Raw genomic sequence first — 23,389 nt, 5'->3', positions numbered from 1 at the left:
TGTACAATAACGAATCCTTGTACAGAATACCATGCGTGGCCTAAAGAGCAGAGTAGAAGTTGTTTTATAGCGAGAGGGAGCATCGTAGGGTTTCTACTCTTTCTTTGTGGGAGGGTTTTTCTTCTCCTTTTCCCGATGCTTTGTCTCCTGCTGCGATCACACCCCATAGTAGTGTTGTGCCTTTGTCCCCTTCCTTTTCTTCCATCGATTCATGGTTGGAAGTATCGGGAGGACCTAAGGCTGATTTTTGTAATGTCGCACCTTCTTCTTCGGGAGTTAATTTGATTCCTGAAAGGGAGGAGGCTTTTTCATCATTGTCTTCTATTGCAGAGTCGGAGGCGTCCAAGATGGCGGTGCTTTGGAAAACGATGGGGCTGCAGGGTTCTCCGTTCTTGGAGAGTTTGCTGACGCACTTCATGGATGCTCGCTAACCCCCTCCTCATGCTGTCCAGGCCCTCCCCCCTCTTCCTGGCCTCATCTTTGTGTGTAGCCAAGGTCAGCCATATAGTATTGTTCCGCTAAGGACAGTTGCCACTTCTTCGAGTCAGAGGGAAGCCGTGGCTTCAGCCCCGCAACAGACGTCACAGGATCAGTCATTTTGTATCTCTCTGCCAGTGGCGTCTGCTTCCAGTTCGGATCAAGGGGAAGCTGTGACGTCATCGCCACTTATGATGTCACTTCCATCGATGACGTCACTTCCAGTCGTCTCCACTGCGCTGCCTCGCTCATCTATGTCGTCATCGTTCGCTGCCATGACGTCATCTCTGCCATCCAGTTCGCTGCATCTCTCTTCCATGACATCGGAGCCTTCTCTTGCTGATCTGTCTGAGGCTTTATGACAGGTGGTTCTTAAGAGATTGGACTCTGTTTTGGAAGATATGTTGGCTGCCATGTCGGCTGGGAGGACTGGAAGCAAGCATGTTGTATTGCCCCGCCTCCTGCAAAGAGATTGCGTAAGGAGCCAGTGCTGTCTTCCTCTCCTCCCCAATCTCCACAGTGTCGGCGTATCAGGCGTTGGAAGGCTAAGGACTTTGCCCTTTCTTCACCTGCAAGTGAGGAGCAACACGCCAGTGTTTCTGAAAGTGTTGGTGTTTCGGAGCGCATTAGTGTATCTTCCCAGGTGCAATCTGCAGTGGCTGCTTCGTCCTCTGCATCGAGTCACGAGCGTGTTGCAACCTCCCCCATTCGTGCACATGTTGCAGGTACTCTCACTTCTTCTCTAGGGCCTATTCGTCGCTGTAAGGATGACAAGGTGCCTGTCAAGAGGTCGAAGGTTGTGAGCATGGAGTTGGTGCAGCAGGAGTGTTTGCCTGCCCCTCTCCCTGGTACTTCCAGGAGCTCGATTCCATGAGATTCTTATTCGTTCTCGAGTGTTCGGGATTCCTCTCCAGCTCACATTCGTACGTCTGCCACGCCCATGCCCGTTCACGGCCATGTTAAAGAGTCATCTGTTGGGAGAGTGTGTAGTGATGTTCCTAGTGTTGTGGTTGGTTCGTCGCGGGAGTCAGTGCTTGGATCTGACCCAGACAAGTTAGTTGGTGTTTTGGGCTGTTTGGCTGCTGGTTCTTCTGTTAATTTGAACGAGGAAGGCGCTTTTGATGAACCTGCACACCCTTCTCGTCATCGGTCTCCGTTGCTGGAGCAGGAAGGAGACATGCAAGTTTTTGTCTTCCTTTTCAGAAGTTGATGATCTCATGTGTGGATTCAACAATTTGGAGAGTAGGAATCAGGCTGGGTCATCTTACACTCCTTCCTGCTTGGAAGCCTTGCTGGGAGCTACGCAAGATCTCAAATTATCGTTTCAACTTCCTTTGTTGGGGCACGTCCAGTCAGTCTTGCATAAGGTTAACGCCTCTGTTTCAGATCGGGACAGTTCGCTTCGCTCTAGGGGCTCTGCCAAGCTGCTTCCCCCGCCTCTCACGAGGCATAGGAAGTACTATGCTATGAACTCAGCCTTTTTGATGTCGCATCATCTTAACCCGGACGTCATTCGTCTGAAGCCGAGATTGACTTTGGAGCAGGTGAGGTCGGTGGCTCCATCGTTGTCTCCACAAGATGCCTCAGCACTGGAATCATGGCAGCCTCCATGTTGCAGACGGTTTCTTGGCTGGACTTCTGCTCTATGGTCATAGCCAAGATACTTCTGACAAGTCCCCAAAAGGGTTGATGAGTGCGTTCTCTCCTGCCAGTTTGTTGCAGTCAGGAGGCAAGGTGTTTTTGTATCTGGCTCACCTCAGTGTTAATTTATGGGCTAACCTTCTCCTGATTAGAAGAGACGCAGCTTTATCCAGGATGAAAAGATCAGTTGACCCTGAGTCCTTGCTGGCGTTGAGGAATGGGGATCTGTTGTAGTCTCAATTTTTGTTCCCTTGGATCGAGCTGGAGGATGTGATAGACTGGTGCCGGCTAACACCAAGGACGGATTGGTGCTCCAGGCTGTGTCTAAGTCTGAGTCTCGTCCTCGGAGACGTCCACTCCTCCAGCAGCTGCCACGAAGATCATTGCTGGTAGGCCGTTGAGGAATTAGGTTTCGGCAGGGCCTCCCTGCTCATCCCGGACTAGGTTAGAGGACCAACGTCCCTTTTGCTCCCGTTCCTTTAAACCGAGAAGGGGCCCCAGGGGGCAGAGGTAAAGGATGCCGTCGGTAGGTTAGGCGCCTCTCCCTCTCCTGTGCCACGGGTGGGGTGGTGCCTGGCAGGCCATTGGGCCAAGTGGCTGAGTTATGGAGTGGAGAAGTGGGTGGTAGATGTCCTTCAGGTGGGGTACCTACTGCCATTCGACTTCTCTCCTCCTCTCTCGGACAAGCCGCAGCTCAGGAGGGCGTATCCTCCAGATTCTCTGAAGTTCTTGGCTCTTCAGGAGGAAGCGCCGAAGATACTGGACAAGGATGCGATAAAGGAAGTGGTGCATCCGTCTCTGGGATTTTACAGTCACATCTTCTTGGTGCCCTAAGGCGTTGGGAGGTTGGAGATCTGTGATCGACTTAATCCACCTTGAATCACTTCATCAGGAAGACACGGTTCAAGATGGAGATCCAGCGTTCAGTGTTTGCAGCTTTGAGGGAAGGCGACTTCATGCTGTCGATAACAACTTGGTTTTTTTCACTACAGGGCCACCTTAAGGCATGACTCTCAGTTAAAATGTTCCGTAGCAGGTTGCTCGGACGTCTTTTGCTAGTGGGAATGGCCCATACCACTTGCCATCAACATAGTCCCTGTAATAATCAGGACAAATCTGTTTGGTTGCCAGATATGTGCAAAATTTGTAGCATGCTCTTGGCAGCAAGCTTTAAGGATGAAACTGTCCTTTTTAGGTGGTCTCAATGGGTCCTAGGGTTCAGCAAGGGTGAGGACAGGGAAGATTTTATCTATCTGTCAGAACTCCAACAGCATATACTTAACCCCTTCTCTGAAGATTCATATTCGAGCCACAAACCCAGTAACAATCTCCAGTCACCACTACCCCCCATGTTCATCCTGCAGAGGAAATAAAGGGGAATTTCTTAAGGATTATGAGGTAGATCTAGATACCGAAAAGGGACCTGGACAGTTTCTATAAATCTTAAAGATGCATACTGGCACATCCCTATTGCTGTTCCCTTCCGGCCCTTCCTAGGGTTCTGGATAGGGAAAAGCACATAAAGGTTCAAAGTCATGACTTTTGGGCTAAACATTGCCCCAATAATCTTTACAAAATTGGTGCCGATAGTCGTCCGAGAACTCAGGAAAGAAGGAATACATCTAATTGCTTATTTAGACAGCTGGTTAATTTGGAGGATCACAAGAAAAGTGCTTGAAAAACCTAAGAGCAGTGGTCAACAGGCTCCAGTCAAAAGGTTGCATAATAATTGGAAAAATCAAGCTTCATGCCCAGCAGACAATTTCATTGCCTGGGAATGTGTAGGGATACTGTTCATGGCCTTTTGTACCTCCACCTCAAAACAGAACAAATTAAGGAAAAACCTCAAAAGAATTCCTGACAGCCCACTGTTTCCATACGGCAGTTAGAATGTATGATGGGTCTGCTGCAGTTGTAACAGTAACAGATCCAATACTCAGACTGCAAAAGAAAAATGTGAGCAAATTTTGGCTGTCACAAGCAAGAAAAAAGATGAGACAAATCTCACGAAATGAATCAGAAAGTTGGGGAGATACTTCGGCCATGGACTCGGAAGGAATCTTGGCAAAACAGGTCACCCTGACTCCTCCATCTGTAATCTTGTGATATCTGGCAATGCATGCGTAAATTGGGTGAAGAGTGGTTAAGGGCCACTCACCTACACCACTGCGCAAGTCTTTTCTTTAACCGCCTGGGCGAGAGTTGTGTTTAAACTCTCTTGGCCTTTACCCGGTTCTTTGTCCGTTTTGATTGTGTTTAGTGTGTGGTTTTTCGTGGTGTGTTTGACTGATATTATGGCTTCTTTTGCTCTTCTCAGTATCGTCGAGTGTGTGGCACCCCCCCATTTCAGGTTTTCCGTGTTCTAATTTTTTGGCTTCAGCAGCAATCCCTACATCACATGTAGCAGGTACCATTCTAATTTTTGGACTATAACGAATCCACAGAGGCTGAACATGGTGCCAGTGCGTTTATGAAGCTGAGTTACTTTTACAGTGGTATAAAATTGAAAAAGCTATTGTCACTAGATATGGTTTTAATGTACAAAAAGAAAGCTAAACAACATTTTCTTGAAAATGTCATTGGAAAACTGAAATGTTCAACATAAGAAATGTTCGACAAACAAGGTACCACTGTATTTGTGTAATATTCAAGTATAAAAGAACCAAAAACAAAAAACAAGCTGGTTTTTACTTACAACAACAAATAAAAAACTAACCTTCTTTATGCAAAGGCCCTTTTGCAGGTGGTTTTTAAGACGTGTTTCTGAAGAGCATCGAAGCCCGCAGTGCTGACATCTGTGAGAAACTTGGCAGATGTTCTTCTCTTTGTGACACTTAAATCTATCTTCACTTGCAAACATTTGTAGGCAGTCTGTACAACGATGGTACCCTTCTGGTACCTGTTAAAAAATGCAAACAATATTACTACATGGAGTTTTAAAATGAATCCTACTGGTACGGAGGTACCACTTACAATGTGCCTTAGATGGCACACTGTAGATGGTAACAAATGCTTTTCCCATGTTTTCTGGGGCCCAACTGAATTGCTTCTGATTTTTACTTTTTATGTTAATCTTGGTCTTCTCCTAATTAGCTGTGCAACTTCAAAGTTACCCAAGTCTTATTTTCATCCCTAATTAAAGAACATATACTTCAAGAAAGTATTGAAAGATCCTAGAAATAAGACTCAATGGTCTTATATAATAATAATAATAATAATAATCATAATCTATCAATCATAATAATAATAATAATAATAATAATAATAATAATAATAATAATATGTCTTGTTACAGGTTATGATGCTCCAACAGATTTAATTTTATTAAATTTTCTAAATTCTTTTAATTAATATCCTCTCTGGACTACAAGAAAGATAAAAGACAGGACATATTCATTACTTCAGAGTAGCATGCAAAAATACTAAACAGGTACTATTTAAAATACTAAAAACTCCTTCACAGATACAATATATACAAGCAAAATAAAGTGATACTGGTGTTAAGTTTGTAGGCAGGTCCATTGAGTTCCACGAGTCAATTCCAGGTGCAATAGAAAGAGACAGGTCTAGTAGGGTAGCCATAATCAATGCTGGTAATAATTTCTGTACAGGTAGCTGAGTAAAGGGATATGGTCACAATGAAGGCTGAGCTCATCAACTCATCGGATCTGGCACAAACTTCCATAAGTACCAAATAATTTTCCCCTAAAACAAGGATTTAACATAAGCACAAACCTCTTTTGTAGAAAGGCCTCGACAATTGCCTTTCTTCATATGATAATAGAGGGATATTTTGCTCTTGTAAGCTTTGTCACAATATGGACAAACTTCGTTACGGCCTTCGTTGTGAGTGAGCCTATGGGTCTTCATATTATGAATGAAACTGAAAGACTTTCCACATATGTCACAAGGATATGGTTTTTCTCCTGTGTGGACCACCTGAAAAAAAAATAGATGAAAATTATACTAATAATTGAAATGCCATCATCTACCTTTATCTCAGATCTGAAGCAAAACTAATTCTTATCAGAGGAATCTAACCAATCACAACTATCATGTACCTTAAAAATGAAACCTTACAAAATTGGAACTCAGCATCATATGTCCCAATTAAAAATCTAATGAAGTGCAGTATGATCATTCATAATTTTGTCATATTACTATCATTATCAATGAACATTTTTGTCAAACTATCCTTTTACAAAGATGAATGGGAAATGAATTGACACCACTCTTGTTTTTTGTACTTCCTGCCTGAATCCCATTCTGGTATAGGTCTTTATCTATACAATTTCCCAAATATTTTATGGGTTTTTCTATTAGTGTTCACACTGCTACTTCTGTCTACTCTTTGAATATAAGTTGTAATCCCTTCTCAAATGTTCAAACAATCTCAATCTTTGAGATTATGGTCTATTTTCCAGCTACTCAATGCCAAATTTGTCCTTAACCTCCACAATTGTAATATGATTTTTCTACTGCATTCTGATAATGAATCTCAGCATTCTTTACTCACATCATTTAAAAGTCTACTCTATTTATTTTATCAGTTAACTTTTCTCTAATGCAAAGCTTATATAGTATAACCTGCAGTAACATCTTTCCCCCTCACCCTGCCTCTTCCCATTTTCTTTTTACTACCCTCTCAATATTTGCTGCATAATCCAGTATGTCCCCCATCATAACAATAATGTTCTGCCTCACATTCAGATTGCCCTTCCAACACAGGGTGCTCACCCTTCATCTCTTCCCCATCACTTTTCATATAATACAGACATCAACAATTTTATTCAACATTTTGCAACCTTGAATAATCTTGGGACACCATCTATTACACTTAACACAGTACTGTGTTTGTCACCATACCGTTCTCCTAGTATCCTAGTTGCCACTTCCTTAACTAATGTGTTTACTTCCCTGATACTAGGAGCTTTATTTTGCTTATGTTAATTTTCAATCCACTTTACTCTCTTCAACTCTTCCATCTTTGAAACAATTGATAGCCTCTTCCTCAGTTTCTGATATCAACATTAAGGTAACAGCATATGGCAGCTCCCAAAAGTACCCTTTCAGCACCACTTTGTAAATTCTTTATTTACTATGAAAAACGAAGAGGTATTAGGTTGGATTCCCTATGATACAATGTATAATTTATCTCAAAATATTCTCATACATATGAACATGTTCACTCTTAACCTTGTGTTATGGTACAGTTACATCACTAGTTCCATTAATCTTTCTGGTAACCCTTGATTTTATGATATCCAATTTAATTATGCACTTGTCTTTGTACTCTGCCAAATGCCCATTCAAGATAACAGAGGTACTTTTATCTGTAGTTGTCTTATTATAAAGATGGCTTCTTTTGTCAATTTTCTCTAAAAGCCTGCAAACTACAGGATAGGGGATTCTGATTTGTCTTCAATTATGCAGGGGACCTCCATCTTGCATCTAGTTTACCCTATACTATAAGAGATATTACGTATTACAAAAAAATAGGTTTTATGTATACTGACAAAAATGGCCACTTACTAAATGATCTCGAAGATTGGATCGGCAGTTGAAAGTTTTACCACAGTAGTCACATTCAAATCCTTTCTTACCAGACCCCGCATTGAGGTCTGGCGTAGGATGTGCTGTACGTCTATGCTCCTTGAGTGCTTCCAGATTAGCCAAATCCTCCCCACAGGTTGCACAACGGACTCCCTCAGCTGTGGTGGGAATCAAAACATGGGTTCTTTGGAAATATTTCTGTGCAAAATTAGAACATATTACATGCTCTAGAGACAAACATTGCATATATTGACTCAAAACAACTTAGTGTTTTTCAAATCCATGAATAAATATCCTTCTTCATCATAACAAACTCCTGAAGAATAGCTCTTTTATTTCAATGGTACCTTGTACATACATTTTTCTCTATAATTTAGTCACTTTCTCTTTTATTGCCTCACCACATTGTATATTAAGCCCAGTTACATAAGTCAAGATCAATTATTACTACTTAACAAAACAGCTGGAAACACTGAAGTATCAGATTTACTAATCAGAAGTACTAATCAGATTTCACACTGATAAGTTTTTGGGGCCTGGATAAACTTCAAGAACACCAATAACAACTGAAACTTCCACCTGGCAGTATATTTAAACTATTAAGAAAAAATGAACATTGCTTAGTAAGAGAGCGAGAATTATAGATTACATTTACTTAAAATGTTTAACTAAACAAATTACTACAGCATCTGAAATTTAAAACACTAAAAACATTCTTAGCTGAACAACAAGTATCTTGTCCCTCCATTCAAAATTACAAGTGATTCAATTGAATATAGAATTTAGGCCAAAGGCCAAACACTGGAACCTATGAGGTCATTCAGTGCTGAAATGGAAATTAACAGTAAAAAGTTTGAAAAGTGTAACAGGAGGAAAAACTCACAATTGCACTATGAATCAACTGTTAAGAGAAAAGTGGAAAGTAAGATGGAAGAGAAAGGATATGGAAGGAGGTACAGTAAGAGGAATGAAAGGGGTTGCAGCTAGGGGCTGAAAGTACACTGCAAAGGGCCTTAAGTAATGCCTACAGTACACCACATAAGGTGGACTGACAGCACTACCTTCCTTCAGGGATTACAAGTGATTGATACAGTACTAGTATAACAAGAGAGTAAATTACTGTAATATCTTAATCATTAGCCATCATGTGGGCATACAGGTTTAAAATCTCTTATCCATAATTTTGGAGAAAAGTAATCATTTGCAAAAGTCAAACAGCACAAATGTAGTATTTATAATATTGAGGTTTTATGTCAGCAAAAGTTGTTTTGCTTGCTGTATTTAGTTACAGTATGTTGTATGTATTATCAACTTACGTATTTTATTGTATTACAAAATATAAACATCGTGATCGCATGCCATCTGGATTTGATTGTTTATATTCTTAAAATCTCCACTGAATGAGTACCACCAATATCTTCATTGCCATTAGTTGCTATAAGAAACCTAATTCGGAGATAATTTTTCTTGTAAATGAAGAAAGGTGGGTTTAAAATGTGGCTATACATAACCTGCAGCTTCAATTTACTACTGGTATTCTTTCTAAAGATTTCATTTTTGCTTATAGAAGCCTCTATTGAGAATAAGCAACTTCTAACAACTATACAACTTGATAGTTACATTTCTAAAAACTGGAATTTGTTTAGTGGAGGATGGAGCACCATCATAGATATTACGATTGATGAAATTGTGGAGAGAGAGAAGAGAGAGAGAGACGAGATGAGAGAGAGGAGAGAGAGACGGAGAGAGAGGAGGGAAGAGAGAGAGGAGAGAGAGAGAGAGAGAGAGAATTATTCTTCCGGTCAGGTTGTTACACTGACAGATACCCATTTGCAAAAGTTAAAATAAACGTTGTATTGAGAATACTAATGATAATTTTAATAAAACCGTTATTTTACTGAATCTAATCATATTGCATGTATTATTATCATATCATTATTATATAAGCAGATGGTATGAACAGAGTACTAATCAGTATTATTGCTGTATTATCCTATTACAAGGTATGAACAGAGTACTACATACTAATCATGCGCCATTTGCATTCTGGTACTGTTTACATTTTATAAATTATCAGCTGATTGCATTTTACCAACATCACTGTCTTTAGTTGATGAATGAAAGTTAATTCAGATACATTTCTTTCATAAATTATCAAAGATGGGTTTACAAAATGCAACTACTTTATTTATAACTACAGCATATTAAATGAAGTAAATGTGTGGTTTTTGCCAGTTTCAGGCATTGCTATTGTGTCCAAAACATTTGTGCTTGTTCATTATTTGTTTTCTTCAACCAAGCTAATGTGCTGCTTAAATTTAGTGGCATACTTTCTTAACACATTTTTTGTCATTGTGTGATGGATGAATGAAAGTATTTTTTATTCTTATTTTTGAAATTTCATTAAAACAGGTGTTTTCAACAAGTCGACAACTATAATGCATCTCCTCATCTTCATAAACATGTGTTAGTTACAGTAACTAACATCAGCACACAGCTGCTGTCAATTCTGTTGTTTGTAATGAATCCTTACACATTCCAAAAGTTTGGTAAGCCTGGTTGAATGTATGATAATTTGTAATTAACCTACTGCACTTTTTCTCCCAGATCTATTACAGTAATTAATTAAAAGCTAACTTATATAAGCCTTATTGGTGAAATCTATTAAAAATGAGACAGGCATAGGAAGCCTAGCCTAGTATAATCTACAAAAAACAAGTCACAAAAAAAAAACCCTGCATATAAGCATATCCTCAAATAATGTACCAAAGATGCATCTCTCACTATACAGTTAACCCTTGGTATTTGCAGGGATCTGCACCACAACCACCCCCTGCCAATAGCTTCAAGTCTGGAATGAAACTGACAACCTCGCTAAACAAAAATACTTAGAACTGCCTAATATGACAAATTTTCTAAGACAATTTGTATTTTTCATAGCTACAAACCTGAGGTCTTAACAATAGGATCATTTCTAGCGCCTTGCTGGATCCAGTTAAATTGCAGATGAAAGCAAGGAATCTTGTGAGATCTAGCACCATGTGCATATATCAGGTGAAGCGTGGTCAAGAACCACGCACCCACGCCACAGCATCAGTCTTTCCTAACTAAGGGGCAGTTAGAGGTGGGCAGTACAATGTTAAGACCTCAGGTTTGTAGCTGTAAAAATTACAAATTGTCTTAGAAAATTTGTCATTTGTTCATACGCGAACAAACCTTCGGTCTTCACAATAACTTCCGGAGAGGGACTGCTGCCCGTGAGAAGCTAGATACATTGATATCTAACCACCCAGATACTGAGCGACATACAATGTTATATGGGAGAATCATTGCATAGGGAACTAAAGAGAAACTTTGACTGTCCAATAACAAACCAACACACCAGGGTTTCTTACCACTCCCTACTCAACCTTGCCAAGGAGCGGAGCATATGCTACCAAATAGTGGGTTGGTTATTTGCATACCAAGCGACCAAACTAACAGTATGACTACCTTACTCACCTGTATCAGACCAGTCCTGTGAATGATGTCTATTCCTCAACCTGCCCAAAGGAAAAAGGAAAGGTACAAGAGAAAGAAAGACCACCTAACTCACTCATTCTCTCATCCACACAATCATCTTAGGTAAGATACAAATGTGCCCTGTTAAGGGCAATGATGAGTTACACAATCTGTTGGGCAGCCAACACAGGACCCAGGGAAAACGTGTCCATAGATCTGTGGGCAACATCCTTAAGATAGAAAGAAGTGAAAGTGGACTGGCGTAACCAAGTACCAGCGCTCAGCACTCTATGAACAGCCAAGTTCTTTTTGAAAGCCAAAGAGGGACCAATACCCATAATGTCATGTGCTCTAGAGTCAAGAGTCAAGTATGCCTGTCTGATGGCTTCCCGTATCCAAAAAGATAGTATTCTTTGACACCTCTTTCTTTGTATGTCCAGTGCTAACTAAAAGTCTGCAGCAGCCTGGTGTAAGGTGCCATGTCCTTTTAAGATAGCAATGCAGAGCCCTGACAGGACACAATAAAAGCTCATGAGCATCACTGCCAACAAAGTCATTCAGTGATGGAATGGAAAAGGAGGCAAACCTATCATCGTGCACAGAGGGATTCTGGGTCTTGGCCACGAATTCCGGGACAAATTCGAAGGACACTGACCCCCAACCCCTGGTGTGCTTCACATCATAGCTCAGACTGTGCAGCTCCCCTACTCTTCAAAGATGCCAAGGCCAGGAGGAAAACCATCTTGAGCGTCAATCCCTGTCAAATGAACGACACAAAGGGATATGGACCCTTAGTGAAACTTCTCAGAACCAAGGAAACATCCCACGTCGGAGGCTTGAGCTACCTAGGAGAACTCAATTGTTCAAACCCCTTAACTAGCAAGAAAAGTTCCCAGGATGAGGAGATGTCGATACCTCTAAGACATAACACTAAACTCAGGGCTGCCCTGTAGCCTCTAATGGCAGAAAAAGACAATCGTTTCTCATCTCTGAGGAAGGTAAAAAAAGTCTGCTATGTGCTGGATAGAGGTTGCGAGTGGAGAAAAACCCCGTTTACAACACCAATCACAGTAAATCACCCATTTGCCTTGGTAAACTGCAGAGGTCAACCTTCTGAGACTGCTGGACATATGCCCCGCTGTTCTTTGAGAAAAGCCTCTCACTCGAAGGAGATGGTACTAGATAGCCTCCAACCGTGAAGAGACAAGGATTCTACTGACTGGTGGAACCTTTCCTGCATGCGGCTGGACAGAGGAGCTGGCCGTCAAGGGGAATTTCCCTCAGAACCTCTGACAACAGCGACAGCAGATCTGGACACTATTCCGCCTGAAGCCACAGAGGGGCTACCAAAGTCATCCTGAGACTGTGAACTCATCAGCCTGTTCAGGACTTGATGGATAAAACAAAACAATGGGAAGGCATACACCTCCAGGTTGTCCCAGGGATGTTGGAATGTGTCCTCCGCTAACACTAGAGGATCTGGAACCACTGAACAGAATATCTCCAGTTTCCTGTTGAACTGGGTCGCAAAAATGTCAAATTGTCCAGCATAGGTCTCCCCCAAACCTGGAAGAGCTTGTCTGCTACTACCTGATGAAGGGATCACTCTGTGCCTAGGATCTGATCCCAACGACTGAGCTTGTCTGCGACCACATTCTGTTTGCCTGGGATATACCTGGCTGAGAGCTCTACCGAATTGCTGACCGCCCACTGGTGAACCTCGATGGTCAAGAGATGAAGATGACATGAAACCAGGCCTCCCTGCTTGTTCACATTAGCGACCTCCGTGGTGTTGTCTGACATGAGAACGACAGAATGACCCTCTACTTTTTCCCGAAACTCCTTCAGACCCAGAAAGGCTGCCTTAACTCCAAGACGTTGATATGCTGCTATTTGTTCTCCAAACTCCAAACGCCTGAGGCAATGAGGCCACCTAAATGAGCCCCCCAACCTGTGAGGGAGGCGTCTGAAAACAGAAGGAAGTCCGGAGGAAGAGAACGCAGAGGAACACCCTTCAATAGATTGTGGTCATCCAACCACCAATGTAGGTCTTCTCTTACTTCCAGAGTCAGAGGAACCTTTGAGAGGGGCGAGTCCCCCGCCGGGGAGCAGAATTCCCTCAGCCTCCATTGTAGAGACCGAAGATGATGACACTCCAAATGGACCAGCTTCTCCAGGGAAGACAAAATTCCTAGAAGAACCTGCCACAGATGAGCTAACTGATGTGGTTCCGACAGAAAGTCGTGTGCCACCACTAGCAATTTCTCCAACCTCTGATCCGACGGCAAAACTCTTGAAACCGCTGTATCGATGACCATGCCCAGGTAGAGAAACGTTGGACTGGGTATGAGGTTTGACTTCTCTTAGTTGACCATGATGCCCAGTTCCAAATAAAACCAAAGCAGATGATCTCTGTCCTGCAGCAGCTTCTCCCTGGAACCTGCCAGGACCAACCAATCGTTGAAGTACCTCAGCAAACAGATCCCCTGAGCATGGGCCCAACTTGAGATGAGAGAGAAGACCCTTGTGAAAACTTGAGGGGCTGTGGTCAGCCCAAAGCACAGAACTTTGAATTCGAAGACCTTGTCTCTGAGAGAGAAGTGAAGGAACTTCCTGGATATCGTATGAATAGGGATCTGGAAGTATGTGTCCCTCAAATCTATCGACAGCATGAAGTCGCCTTCCCTCACAGCTGCCAACACTGAATGCAGGGTCTCCATCTTGAACCTCTTCTCCCTAATGAAGTGATCATACTTGTCCAGTATCTTCTGCACTTCCTCCTGGAGAGCCAAGAACTTCAGAGAATCTGGAGGATACACCCTCTTGAGCAGAGGCTTGTCCAAGAGTGGGGGAGAGAAGTTGAATGGCAGTAGATACCCCACCCGAAGGACATCTATTACCCACTTCTCTGCCCCCTAACTCTGCCACTTGGCCCACTGGCCCGCCAAACACCTCCAACCCGTGGCACAGGAGAGGGAGGCGCCTAACCTACCGATAATCCCCTTTACCTCTGCCCCTGGGGTCCCTTCTCGGCTTAAAGAAACAGGAGAGAAAGGGATGCTGGTCCTCTGACCTAGGCTGGGACAAACAGGGAGGCCCTGCCGAAACCAAACTCCTTGACGGCCTACCAGGCAACGACCTTCGTGACTGCTGCTGGGCAGGGGGAGGAGGAGGAGCTGGATGTCTACGAGGACGAGACTCTGACTTAGACACAGCCTGGTGCACTAATCTGTCCTTGGTGTCAGCCTGGCACCAGTCTATTGAATCCTCCAGCTCGGTCCGAGAGAACAGAAACTGTGATTCCAAAAGATCCCCAATCCTCATTGCCAGCAAGGACTCAGGGTCAAATGATCTTTCCATCCTAGATAAAGCCGCGTCTCTTCTAATCAGTAGAAGGTTAGCCCATAAATTAACACTGAGGTGAGCAAGATACGAGAACACCTTGCCTCCAGACTGCAACAAACCGGCAAGAGAGGAAGCATTCACCAACCCCTCTGGGGACCTGTCAGACGCTATCTTGGCAATGACCGTAGTAGACCCGAATTCCAGCCAAGAAACCATCTGCAACATGGAGGCTACTGTAGACCCCAAAGCTGAGGCATCCTGCGAAGACAAGGATGGAGCCACCGACCTCACCTGCTCCAAAGTCAATTCCGGCTTCAGACAAATAACATCCGGGTTAAGATGACACGACATAAAAAATGCAGAGTTCCTAGCATAGTACTTCCTGTACCTCGTGAGAGGTGGGGGAAGCAACTTGGCAGAGCCCCTAGAGCAAAGAGATCCATCCCGATCTGAAACAGAGGCGTTAACCTTATGTAAGACCAACTGGACATGCCCCGACAAGGGAAGTTGAAACGATGACTTGGGATCCTGCATGGCTCCCAGCAAGGCTTCCAAGCAGGAAGGAGTGAAAGATGACCGAGCCTGATTCCTACTCACCAAATTGTTGAACCCATGAATGAGATCAACAACTTCTGTAAAGAAAAATGACAATTTGTCGAAAATTGCATTTTTCCTAACTATACAAACCTGAGGTCCTTTAACAATAGGAAGTAGCTAGCGGCAGCTGGAAACGGTCGTAAGCTTCGAACAAGGGGAGAACGGTAGTTAACTGCTTGTCCGATCGTCGCGCGCCGCGCGACTGGGAGGTAAACAAATCACTTTTGCTTTTGGCCCATGCAAAATACGCAGAGTGAGGGGTGGCATGAGGAGGGACTATATGTAAAGGACCTCAGGTTTGTATAGTTAGGAAAAATGCAATTTTCAACAAATTGTCATTTGTTCCGATACGAATATCAAACCATCGGTCCTTTAACAATAGGAAGACTCACTTCTTGGTGGGAGGAATCTGAGTCTTTTGATGAACAGACTGGTGTTTCGTCCATCCCCTGGGAATGCCTCCCTGGTCGTAAGAGCGAGGGAGGGATCCAAGCCTCTGTCTGATTGATCGGGGTGTGCACCGCAGGATCAATGGTCAGACCTCTGGGGCCGAGTACTAAGAGAGAGGCAAGCGTATCTCTTCGTACCAGCAGTAAGAACTTTTTCCTGTACATGAGCAATATAAAGTAATGGGTTTGTCTCATGTAGGCATCCATTCCTCCTCCCCCTTGTTGGAGAAAGTGGTGGATATACACTCCTATCTCTAATTAAAGAGATAGGATGGAGATCGGTCCGAGTAGCTTACCGTGCATCTGACTCCCTTCCAGCGTGGTAACGACCGTATCCCTCTGCCCACAGGTAGAGGTAGAGAGATGGTGAAGAGAAGCCAGTCACACTCTCATTGCACATTCATTCTCCCAGTCATACCAGGACTCGATGCTGTTCTGGCCTGCTCGTTGGGTGCTGGGTAAAGCTTCACAACGTGTTGAGCAGCCACCACAGGTCCCAAGGAAAAAAGTATCCAAGGACTTGTGGGCAATATCCCGAAGGTAAGAAGGGACGTGAAGGTGGTCTGGTTAGCCCAGACACCTGCCTTCAGGACCTGCGCCACGGAGAAGTTCTTACGGAACGCTAAGGAGGGTCCGGATACCTCTGACTTCGTGGGCTCTCGGTCGGAGCGTACGGATGTCGTCGCTACCATCAGCCTGCGTACGCTCTCCTGATCACCTCACGCAGCCAGAAAGAAAGCGTGTTCTTGGAAACTTCTTTCTTGGTAACCCCCAGTGCTAACGAAGAGGCGTCGACACTCAGGCCTGAGGTGTCGAGTTCTCTTCAGATAGCGCCGTAGCGCCCTCACAGGACAAAGCAGCATCTCATCCGCATCGTTATCGGTGAAGTCCAGAAAGGGAGGGGATCGTGAAAGACTCGAACCTGTCGTCAGGGATCGACGGATTCTGAGTCTTGGCTACGAAGTTCGGGACGAAATCGAGCGTCACAGATCCCCAGCCTCTGGTGTGTTTAACATCATAAGAAAGACCATGTAGTTCCCCTACTCTCTTCGCCGATGCCCAGGGCCAGCAAGAAGAGGGTCTTGAGGGTCAGATCCCTGTCTGACGACTCTCGGAGTGGCTCGAAGGGTCTTCGAGTCAAACTCCTAAGGACGAAGTCACATCCCACGCAGGGGGGCCTGAGTTCCCTGGGTGGGCAAGACCTTTCGAAGCTCTTCATGAGCAAGGAGATCTCGAACGAGTTCGAGATGTCCAGTCCCCTCAGTTTTAGGACGAGAGCCAGGGCGGCTCTATATCCTTTAACTGTGGGTACTGAGAGGAGCTTCTCTCGGCGAAGAAACACGAGGAAATCCGCTACCTGCTGAAGAGTGGCTCTGAGAGGAGACAGACCCTGTCTACGACACCAACCACAGAAGACGGCCCACTTCCCCCTGGTACACAGCTGCAGAGGACTTGTCGGACGTGTCCAGCCATCTCTGTTGCTGCGCTACGAGAAAAGCCTCTCGTTCGCAAGAGATGGTGGATAACAGCCAGCCGTGAAGTTGAAGGGGGACTGGACTGCTTGGTGGTAACCGTTCTACGTGTGGCTGGGCTAGAAGGTTGTGCCAATTGGGTAGCTCTCTCGGTGCGTCCGCAAGAAGAGCCAGCAGGTCCGGATACCAAACGGCTTGAGGCCTTTGGGTGGGGACCACCAGGATCATTCTGAGATTGGGAGTGACCAGCGCTCGACTGATCACTTTCCGAATCAGACAGAAGGGAGGAAAGGCGTAGGCGAAGAGGTTGTCCCAGGGGTGTTGGAGAGCGTCCTCTGCAGCTGCCCATGGGTCCGGCACGGCCGAAAAGAAAACCTGAAGTTTTCTGTTGTGCCGGGTGGCGACAGGTCTACGACCGGTCGACCCCACAGGTTGAAGAGCCTTTTTCCGACCACTTCTTGGTGTAGAGACCATTCGGTCCCTATCACCTGATCCCCAGACGGCTGAGCTTGTCCGCTACTACATTCCTCTTGCCTGGAAATGTAGCGTGCTGACAGCTCTATCGAGTGAGCCGTGGCCCACTCGTGCACCTGCACCGTCAACTGATGGAGCGGGGAAGAGACACTAGCCCCCCCTGCTTGTTGACATATGCCACTACCGTGGTGTTGTCGCACATCAACACCACTGAGTGTCCCACCAAGCGGTCCTGAAATTCTCGGAGAGCGTTGAACGCCGCCTTGAGTTCCAGGACATTGATGTGAAGGTGCTTTTGTGATGAGGTCACACCTGCAGCCAGCAACTCCTCCAGGTGTGCGCCCCATCCCTCGGTCGATGCGTCTGAGAACAGAAGCATCTCCGGGGGTGGGAGTGCGAATGGGCACTCCTCTTAAGAGGTTCTTGTCGTCGAGCCACCAGGCTAGGTCCTGCCTCACCTTGTCCGTGAGAGCCACGGGAAAGTAAGGAGGATCCTTGGCCTGAGACCAACTCTCCCTTAGCCTCCACTGGAGAGACCGCAGGTGAAGACGCCCGTGAGGGACTAACAATTCCTCGAGTGACGACAGATGGCCGATCACGACTTGCCATTGCTGTGCTGCCTGTTCCTGCCGAGACAGGAACCGGCCGGCTGCCTCCCTGAATTTGCTGATACGCAAGTCTGCGGGAAAGATCCTGCGCCCTGGCTACCGTGTCTATCAGCATACCCAGGTACTTCATCTCTGCTTGGGTTCGAGATCGGACTTCCGTCGTCGTTTATCACGATCCCCAGATCGTGACAAAACTTGAGGAGTCGATCTCTGTCCTGCAGCAACTGCGAGCGGGAGCTCGCCAGGACTAGCCAATCGTCGAGATACCTCAGAAGACGTATCCCGTGCGAATGGGCCCAAGCTGACACCAGAGTGAACACTCGCGTGAACACCTGTGGGGCGGTTGAGAGACCGAAACAAAGTGCCCTGAATTGGTACACCGTCCCGTCGAAGATGAAGCGGAGGTACTTTTTCTGGAAGGACTGATGGATGGGTATTTGAAAATACGCGCCCTTCAAGTCCACTGAAAGCATGAAATCGTTCCCCCTGATCGAGTCGAGCACCGAGCGTGCCGACTCCATCGTGAACCGCGTCGTGCGAACGAAGCGGTTCAGGGGAGAGAGGTCTATCACCGGACGCCAGCCCCCCGATGCCTTCTCCACTAGGAAGAGGTGGCTGTAAAAGCCGGTGACTGGTCCTCCACGATTTCTACAGCTCGTTTCGCCCAGCATGGTCTTGATCTCCTGTCGAAGAGCGTTGTCCTTTGATGATCCCCGGACATAGGTCTGTAGATGGACCGGTTTGGAGATGAGGGGGGCCGAGACTCGAAGGGTAGTAGATATCCCTCCCGAAGGACGTCTACTATCCAGTTCTCGGCGCCGTAGCGCTGCCAAGTCGAACAATGGCTTGCCAGGCACACCCCCCCCACTTCCGGCAGCAGGTTGAGGGGGAACGCCGTCCCTAGCGTTTCCCTCCTCGTTTCGACTTCTTCCCACCACCTCCTCGGGAAAGGAGGGTTGGGAGGAGGGCTGATTACGGCCTCCTTTAGCAGACGTCGAAACAGCAGGAGTCTTCACACGGGCTTGGACGGTGCAACCGTCTTCGCCGCCGTGGAAGCGCTAGCCAAGCTCTTTGGCTTGGCCGCAGTTCGCTCGAGATTGCCCAGTAACCTTCGAGACTGCCTGGTGAACTAAGCGGTCACTGTCATCAGTGCGCCGCCTTTCCACCGCAGCGTCCACCATCTCTCCGGGAAAGAGAGCTGGGGAACTCCTAATTGGTCCATTGCGAAGCCCGAGTGCCGCCTCACGCCCGGTCCCCCTTGGTCACTCGGGTTAAGGACTGCGTCCCTACGTCAAAGAACCAAGTTGGCCCACAGGTTAGCAGTCTGATGGGCGAGGTAAGAGATCGCTCTTCCTCCAGACTGGCACAGTCTCCTGAAAGAAGCGTCGTCTTCGAGAGCAGAACTCCCAGAGCCGGCCCGCTACTTTGGATATTGTGAGGGACCACAAATCCAACCAAGAGACTGCCTGGAACGCTGCCATAGCGTAGATTCCAGGCAAGTGCCTCCTGCTGCGAGAAACCAGAGGTTCTCCGACAGGAGCTGCTGCAGGGACACACCTGGAGTCAGCCTCGCTAACTCCGGGTTAACCTGTTTCGGCAGTATCGGGTCTTCCGAAGGCACGTAGAATCGCCTCTGGACGCTGTAGAGGAGGAGGAAGCAGCTTTAGAAGACCGTCCGGATTTCAGCGAATCCTCCCGTCTTGAGACGAGATTCTCAACTTGATCCAGGACTGAGTCTGCAAGCTCTGATCGCGGTAACCCCACCATCATTTTGGGTTCCCTCTTAGGACCCCAAAATGACTCGAGCCGGGACGTGGGCTCTGCCGGTGGTAGCGGCGATCCTTCCACAAGGTCATTATGCTGACGAATCAGCTTAATGACCTCTGCAAAGTTCCTCTGTATCTCGGGAGTGACTGCATTCTTGTGGAGTAGGACGTCCAGTCCCTCCAGCCAAGAAAAAAAGATCCGTGATACTCCTCCTTCAGAAGGAGGAACAGCGGCAGACCCCTGACGGTCACCTCCAACTACTTGCGCGTATGTTCTGGTCGGTCCTAAAACCGTGCCTGAGCCATACGGCGTCATAGCGGATCGCGAGCGGCGCACCTCTCGTGATCACTCCTCGGTACCACGCTCCTCCCGGTGTAGCCCGAGGGGGGAGGTTGAAGGTACGGGGAGAGGCAGACCTGATGCTCCCCCCTCGGCGCGCTGGCAGGACCAGCGTGCGTGGAGGGCTGCTGCTGATCGTCAACCCGCGGTGGCGATCGAGCAGCAGGCCTAGCCTTGCCGCTGCCTGGGGCGAGAGGCTCGGCTGAGAACATCGACTCTGATCTCTAGCGTCAGGCGAGCTGTTGCTGGTACCGTCTCCGACCCGGTCCCTATGGGAGGCGGCGGTCAGGTGACCTAAGGGCCGCTAGGCTCTCTGCTGTCGCGGCGAGACCGGCCAGCGTCCTCTCGGCGCGTCGAGCCGCTGGTACCAACGGCGCGTGGGACCCCTTCCTCGCCTCAACCCGTGGCTTGGTCAGCGACCGTCACGTCAACCCCGAGCAGCCAGCTGGTCGCTGCGAGAGCGTCCACTGGCCTGGCGAGAGTCGTGTGCACGACTCTCGCCAGTCTTCTGCTCCGCGCCGCTGTCTTGACGGCGAGCGAGCTCGGACGTCAAGACTTTGGCTGGACGGTCTCCCGTGGAAGAGCGTCCACTCGGTACTTCTCGCGAACGAGAAGCGGCCGAGACGGAACCTGATTTAGCGGTCAGGACCGCTAACACCAGGTGAGGACGTACCAGCCGAGGCTGGTACAACCTCTTGGTCCGTCGTCTTCTTCTTTGCAGAGGAAGAGACGGGGCCCCGTTCCCGAAGGAACAGGAGGACCAGCAGAAGAGCTCCCCGACTCGCCTGAGCGAGACGGGCCCTTAGAAGATCCCGAAGGAGTCTTCTTAGGGGGGGAGGAGGCAGCCTTCTTCTTCTTCGGCTGTTTTAGCCTTAGAAGTCGAAGGGGAAGAGGAGGCAGCAGACAACGAAGAAGACGACGAAGACGACGACGACACCTTCCCTCTTCTTCCTTCTTCTTCTTGGACAGGCTCCGCAGGACAGACGTCAGGTCTTCCATCCAGGAGGGAGCCGGGGCAGTTGCCGAAGCAACAGGGCCTGACTGCACCTGTCCGGAAAGACCTGAGACTGTAACAGCACCACCAACAGCAGGAACGACAGGAACAGGTCCAGGAACAGGTCCAGGAACAGCAGGAACAGCATGCACATTATCTGAAAAGGAAGGAGCAGCAGGGACAGCAACAGGTACGGCAGGCACGGCAGGAACCACAGGAGAGCCAGGCGTCCTGTCGGCAGCTACCGTCATTCTCGGCACTGGCGGCAGGTCTAGGGGAGTACTCTTGGGGCAGCGGAAGTCCGGGGTCGGCAACACAAAGAACCCAGGTGGCGGTGGCACCGGGGGGGTCCTCTTTGGTACGGCAGTAATAGGTTTGTGTATTGCAGCCGTGGGTGTCACCGTCATTACATGTGGTGTATACACCAAGTGCGGTGGCATGTCATACGCTGGTGTAGATATGGTGGTAGTGGTATGGTTACCGTACCATGAGTGACCACTGCCGAACCCCAGCCAAACCGCTGAATCAATCCCTGGATACTAGGCACTCCCTCTGCAGTCCCAGCGACTCCCACACCTGTCCCAGGTCGTCCTTTGCTGATGGCACACCTGCGAAGCAACAGTCGGGTTAGTCAGAGGGGTTTCCTCGCGCCTGGGGGAGAAGAACCCCACCCAGAGCGGACGGAAGACCCCGAATACAACTGGACGTCCGGGTAGCGGGCGCCCTCCTCCACACTCGACGGATCGAGAGAGGAGAAGGACTCCGCTACCCCCCCGCGGGGAGGGGAAGGCGCGAAACGTGGGGGCTGGCCGGGGGGCAGGAAAGAAGACGAAGTGTCCGTTACCAAAGGAGTCACTGGACTTTCCGATGACTTCTTTGACGGCTAAGTCTCTTCCTGCCCTCGTACAGAACCCACTGCGCCTCGGACCAATTCATACATGTTACACATGGCTCGTTGCGGGAGCATTCTCGCCCCCGACAACGAGTACAAACTTCGTGTGGATCCACATCCACAAATGATCTGAATCCGCCGCATTTACGCCCCTCCAGCCCGGGACACACTCTACGGGCGACTGGGGGACGCGGCGAAATCTCCATTTCTTGATCACTCATTATTGCAATGAAAAAAGAAATGCCAAAGTACTTACAATCATATACTCTCAATTACACTAGGAAAAGAGGGCTGATACTCAAAGCAAACGACAAAGCGGGCAGAGCGATGACGAGCACTCCATCCTCACACGGCCGAAAGCAAAAGTGATTTGTTTACCTCCCAGTCGCGCGCGCGCGACGATCGGACAAGCAGTTAACTACCTTACCGTTCTCCCCTTGTTCGAAGCTTACGACCGTTCCAGCTGCCGCTAGCTACTTCCTATTGTTAAAGGACCGATGGTTTGTATTACGTATCGGAACAAACAAAAACTCTTGCGTGTCTCCATCCTCCTGCTCCGGCAACAGAAACAGACAACGAGAAGGATGTGCAGGCTTATCTAAAGCATCTTCCTCGTGTAAATTAACAGAAGAACCAGCAGCCAAACAGCCCGAAACACCAACTAACCTGTCTGGGCTGGATCCAAGCACCAACTGTGATGAACCAACCACAACACTAGGGACATCACCACGCACTCTCCCAACAGATGACTCTTTAACATGGCTGTGTACAAGCACGTGCGTCCAGCGTAGGTGAGGAGTCTTGAACACTCGAAATAGAACGAGAATCCCTTGGAGTCAAACCCTGGGAAGTACCAGGGAGAAGGGCAGGCAAACACTCCTGCTGCACTAGCTCTGCGCTCACAACCTTTGACCTCTTGACAGATGCCTTGAGATCCTCACAGCGAGGAATATGCCCTGGAGAAGGAGAAGCGGAAGCACCTGCAACATGTGCACGAACGTGGGAGGTTGCATCACACTCGTGACTCGATGCAGAGGACGAAGCAGCCACTGCAGATTGCATAGGGGAAGAAACACTAACCTCTCAGTAACACCAACACTTGCAGGAACACGGGAGTGCCACTCCTCACTCCTAGGCAAAGAAAGGGCAAAGTCCTTAGCCTTCCAACGCTTGATATGCTGACGCAGCGGAGATGGGGGAGAAGGAGAGGAAGACAGCGCTGGCTCCTTACACAATCTCTTCGCAGGAGATGGGGGCGACACAACTCCCTTGCTTTCAGT

At 47.5% G+C, this 23,389-nt stretch overlaps 1 protein-coding gene across 1 annotated transcript in view; it reads right to left on the bottom strand.

Annotated features, from left to right (window-relative positions):
- LOC135212221 (gastrula zinc finger protein xFG20-1-like) overlaps positions 1-23,389 on the bottom strand; it is a 143,635-nt gene that overhangs the window by 23,076 nt on the left and 97,170 nt on the right. Inside the window, exons 10-12 of the mRNA XM_064245663.1 lie at positions 7,651-7,829; positions 5,854-6,057; positions 4,835-5,017 (exon numbers count right to left, since the gene is read on the bottom strand). Coding sequence (XP_064101733.1) covers positions 4,835-5,017; positions 5,854-6,057; positions 7,651-7,829 — 566 coding nt within the window. The remainder of the gene's footprint in view (positions 1-4,834; positions 5,018-5,853; positions 6,058-7,650; positions 7,830-23,389) is intronic.

The sequence above is a fragment of the Macrobrachium nipponense genome, chromosome 40 (assembly GCF_015104395.2).
Source record: "Macrobrachium nipponense isolate FS-2020 chromosome 40, ASM1510439v2, whole genome shotgun sequence".
Lineage (NCBI taxonomy): Eukaryota > Metazoa > Arthropoda > Malacostraca > Decapoda > Palaemonidae > Macrobrachium > Macrobrachium nipponense.
This window is presented reverse-complemented; position numbering and strand designations above follow the sequence as displayed.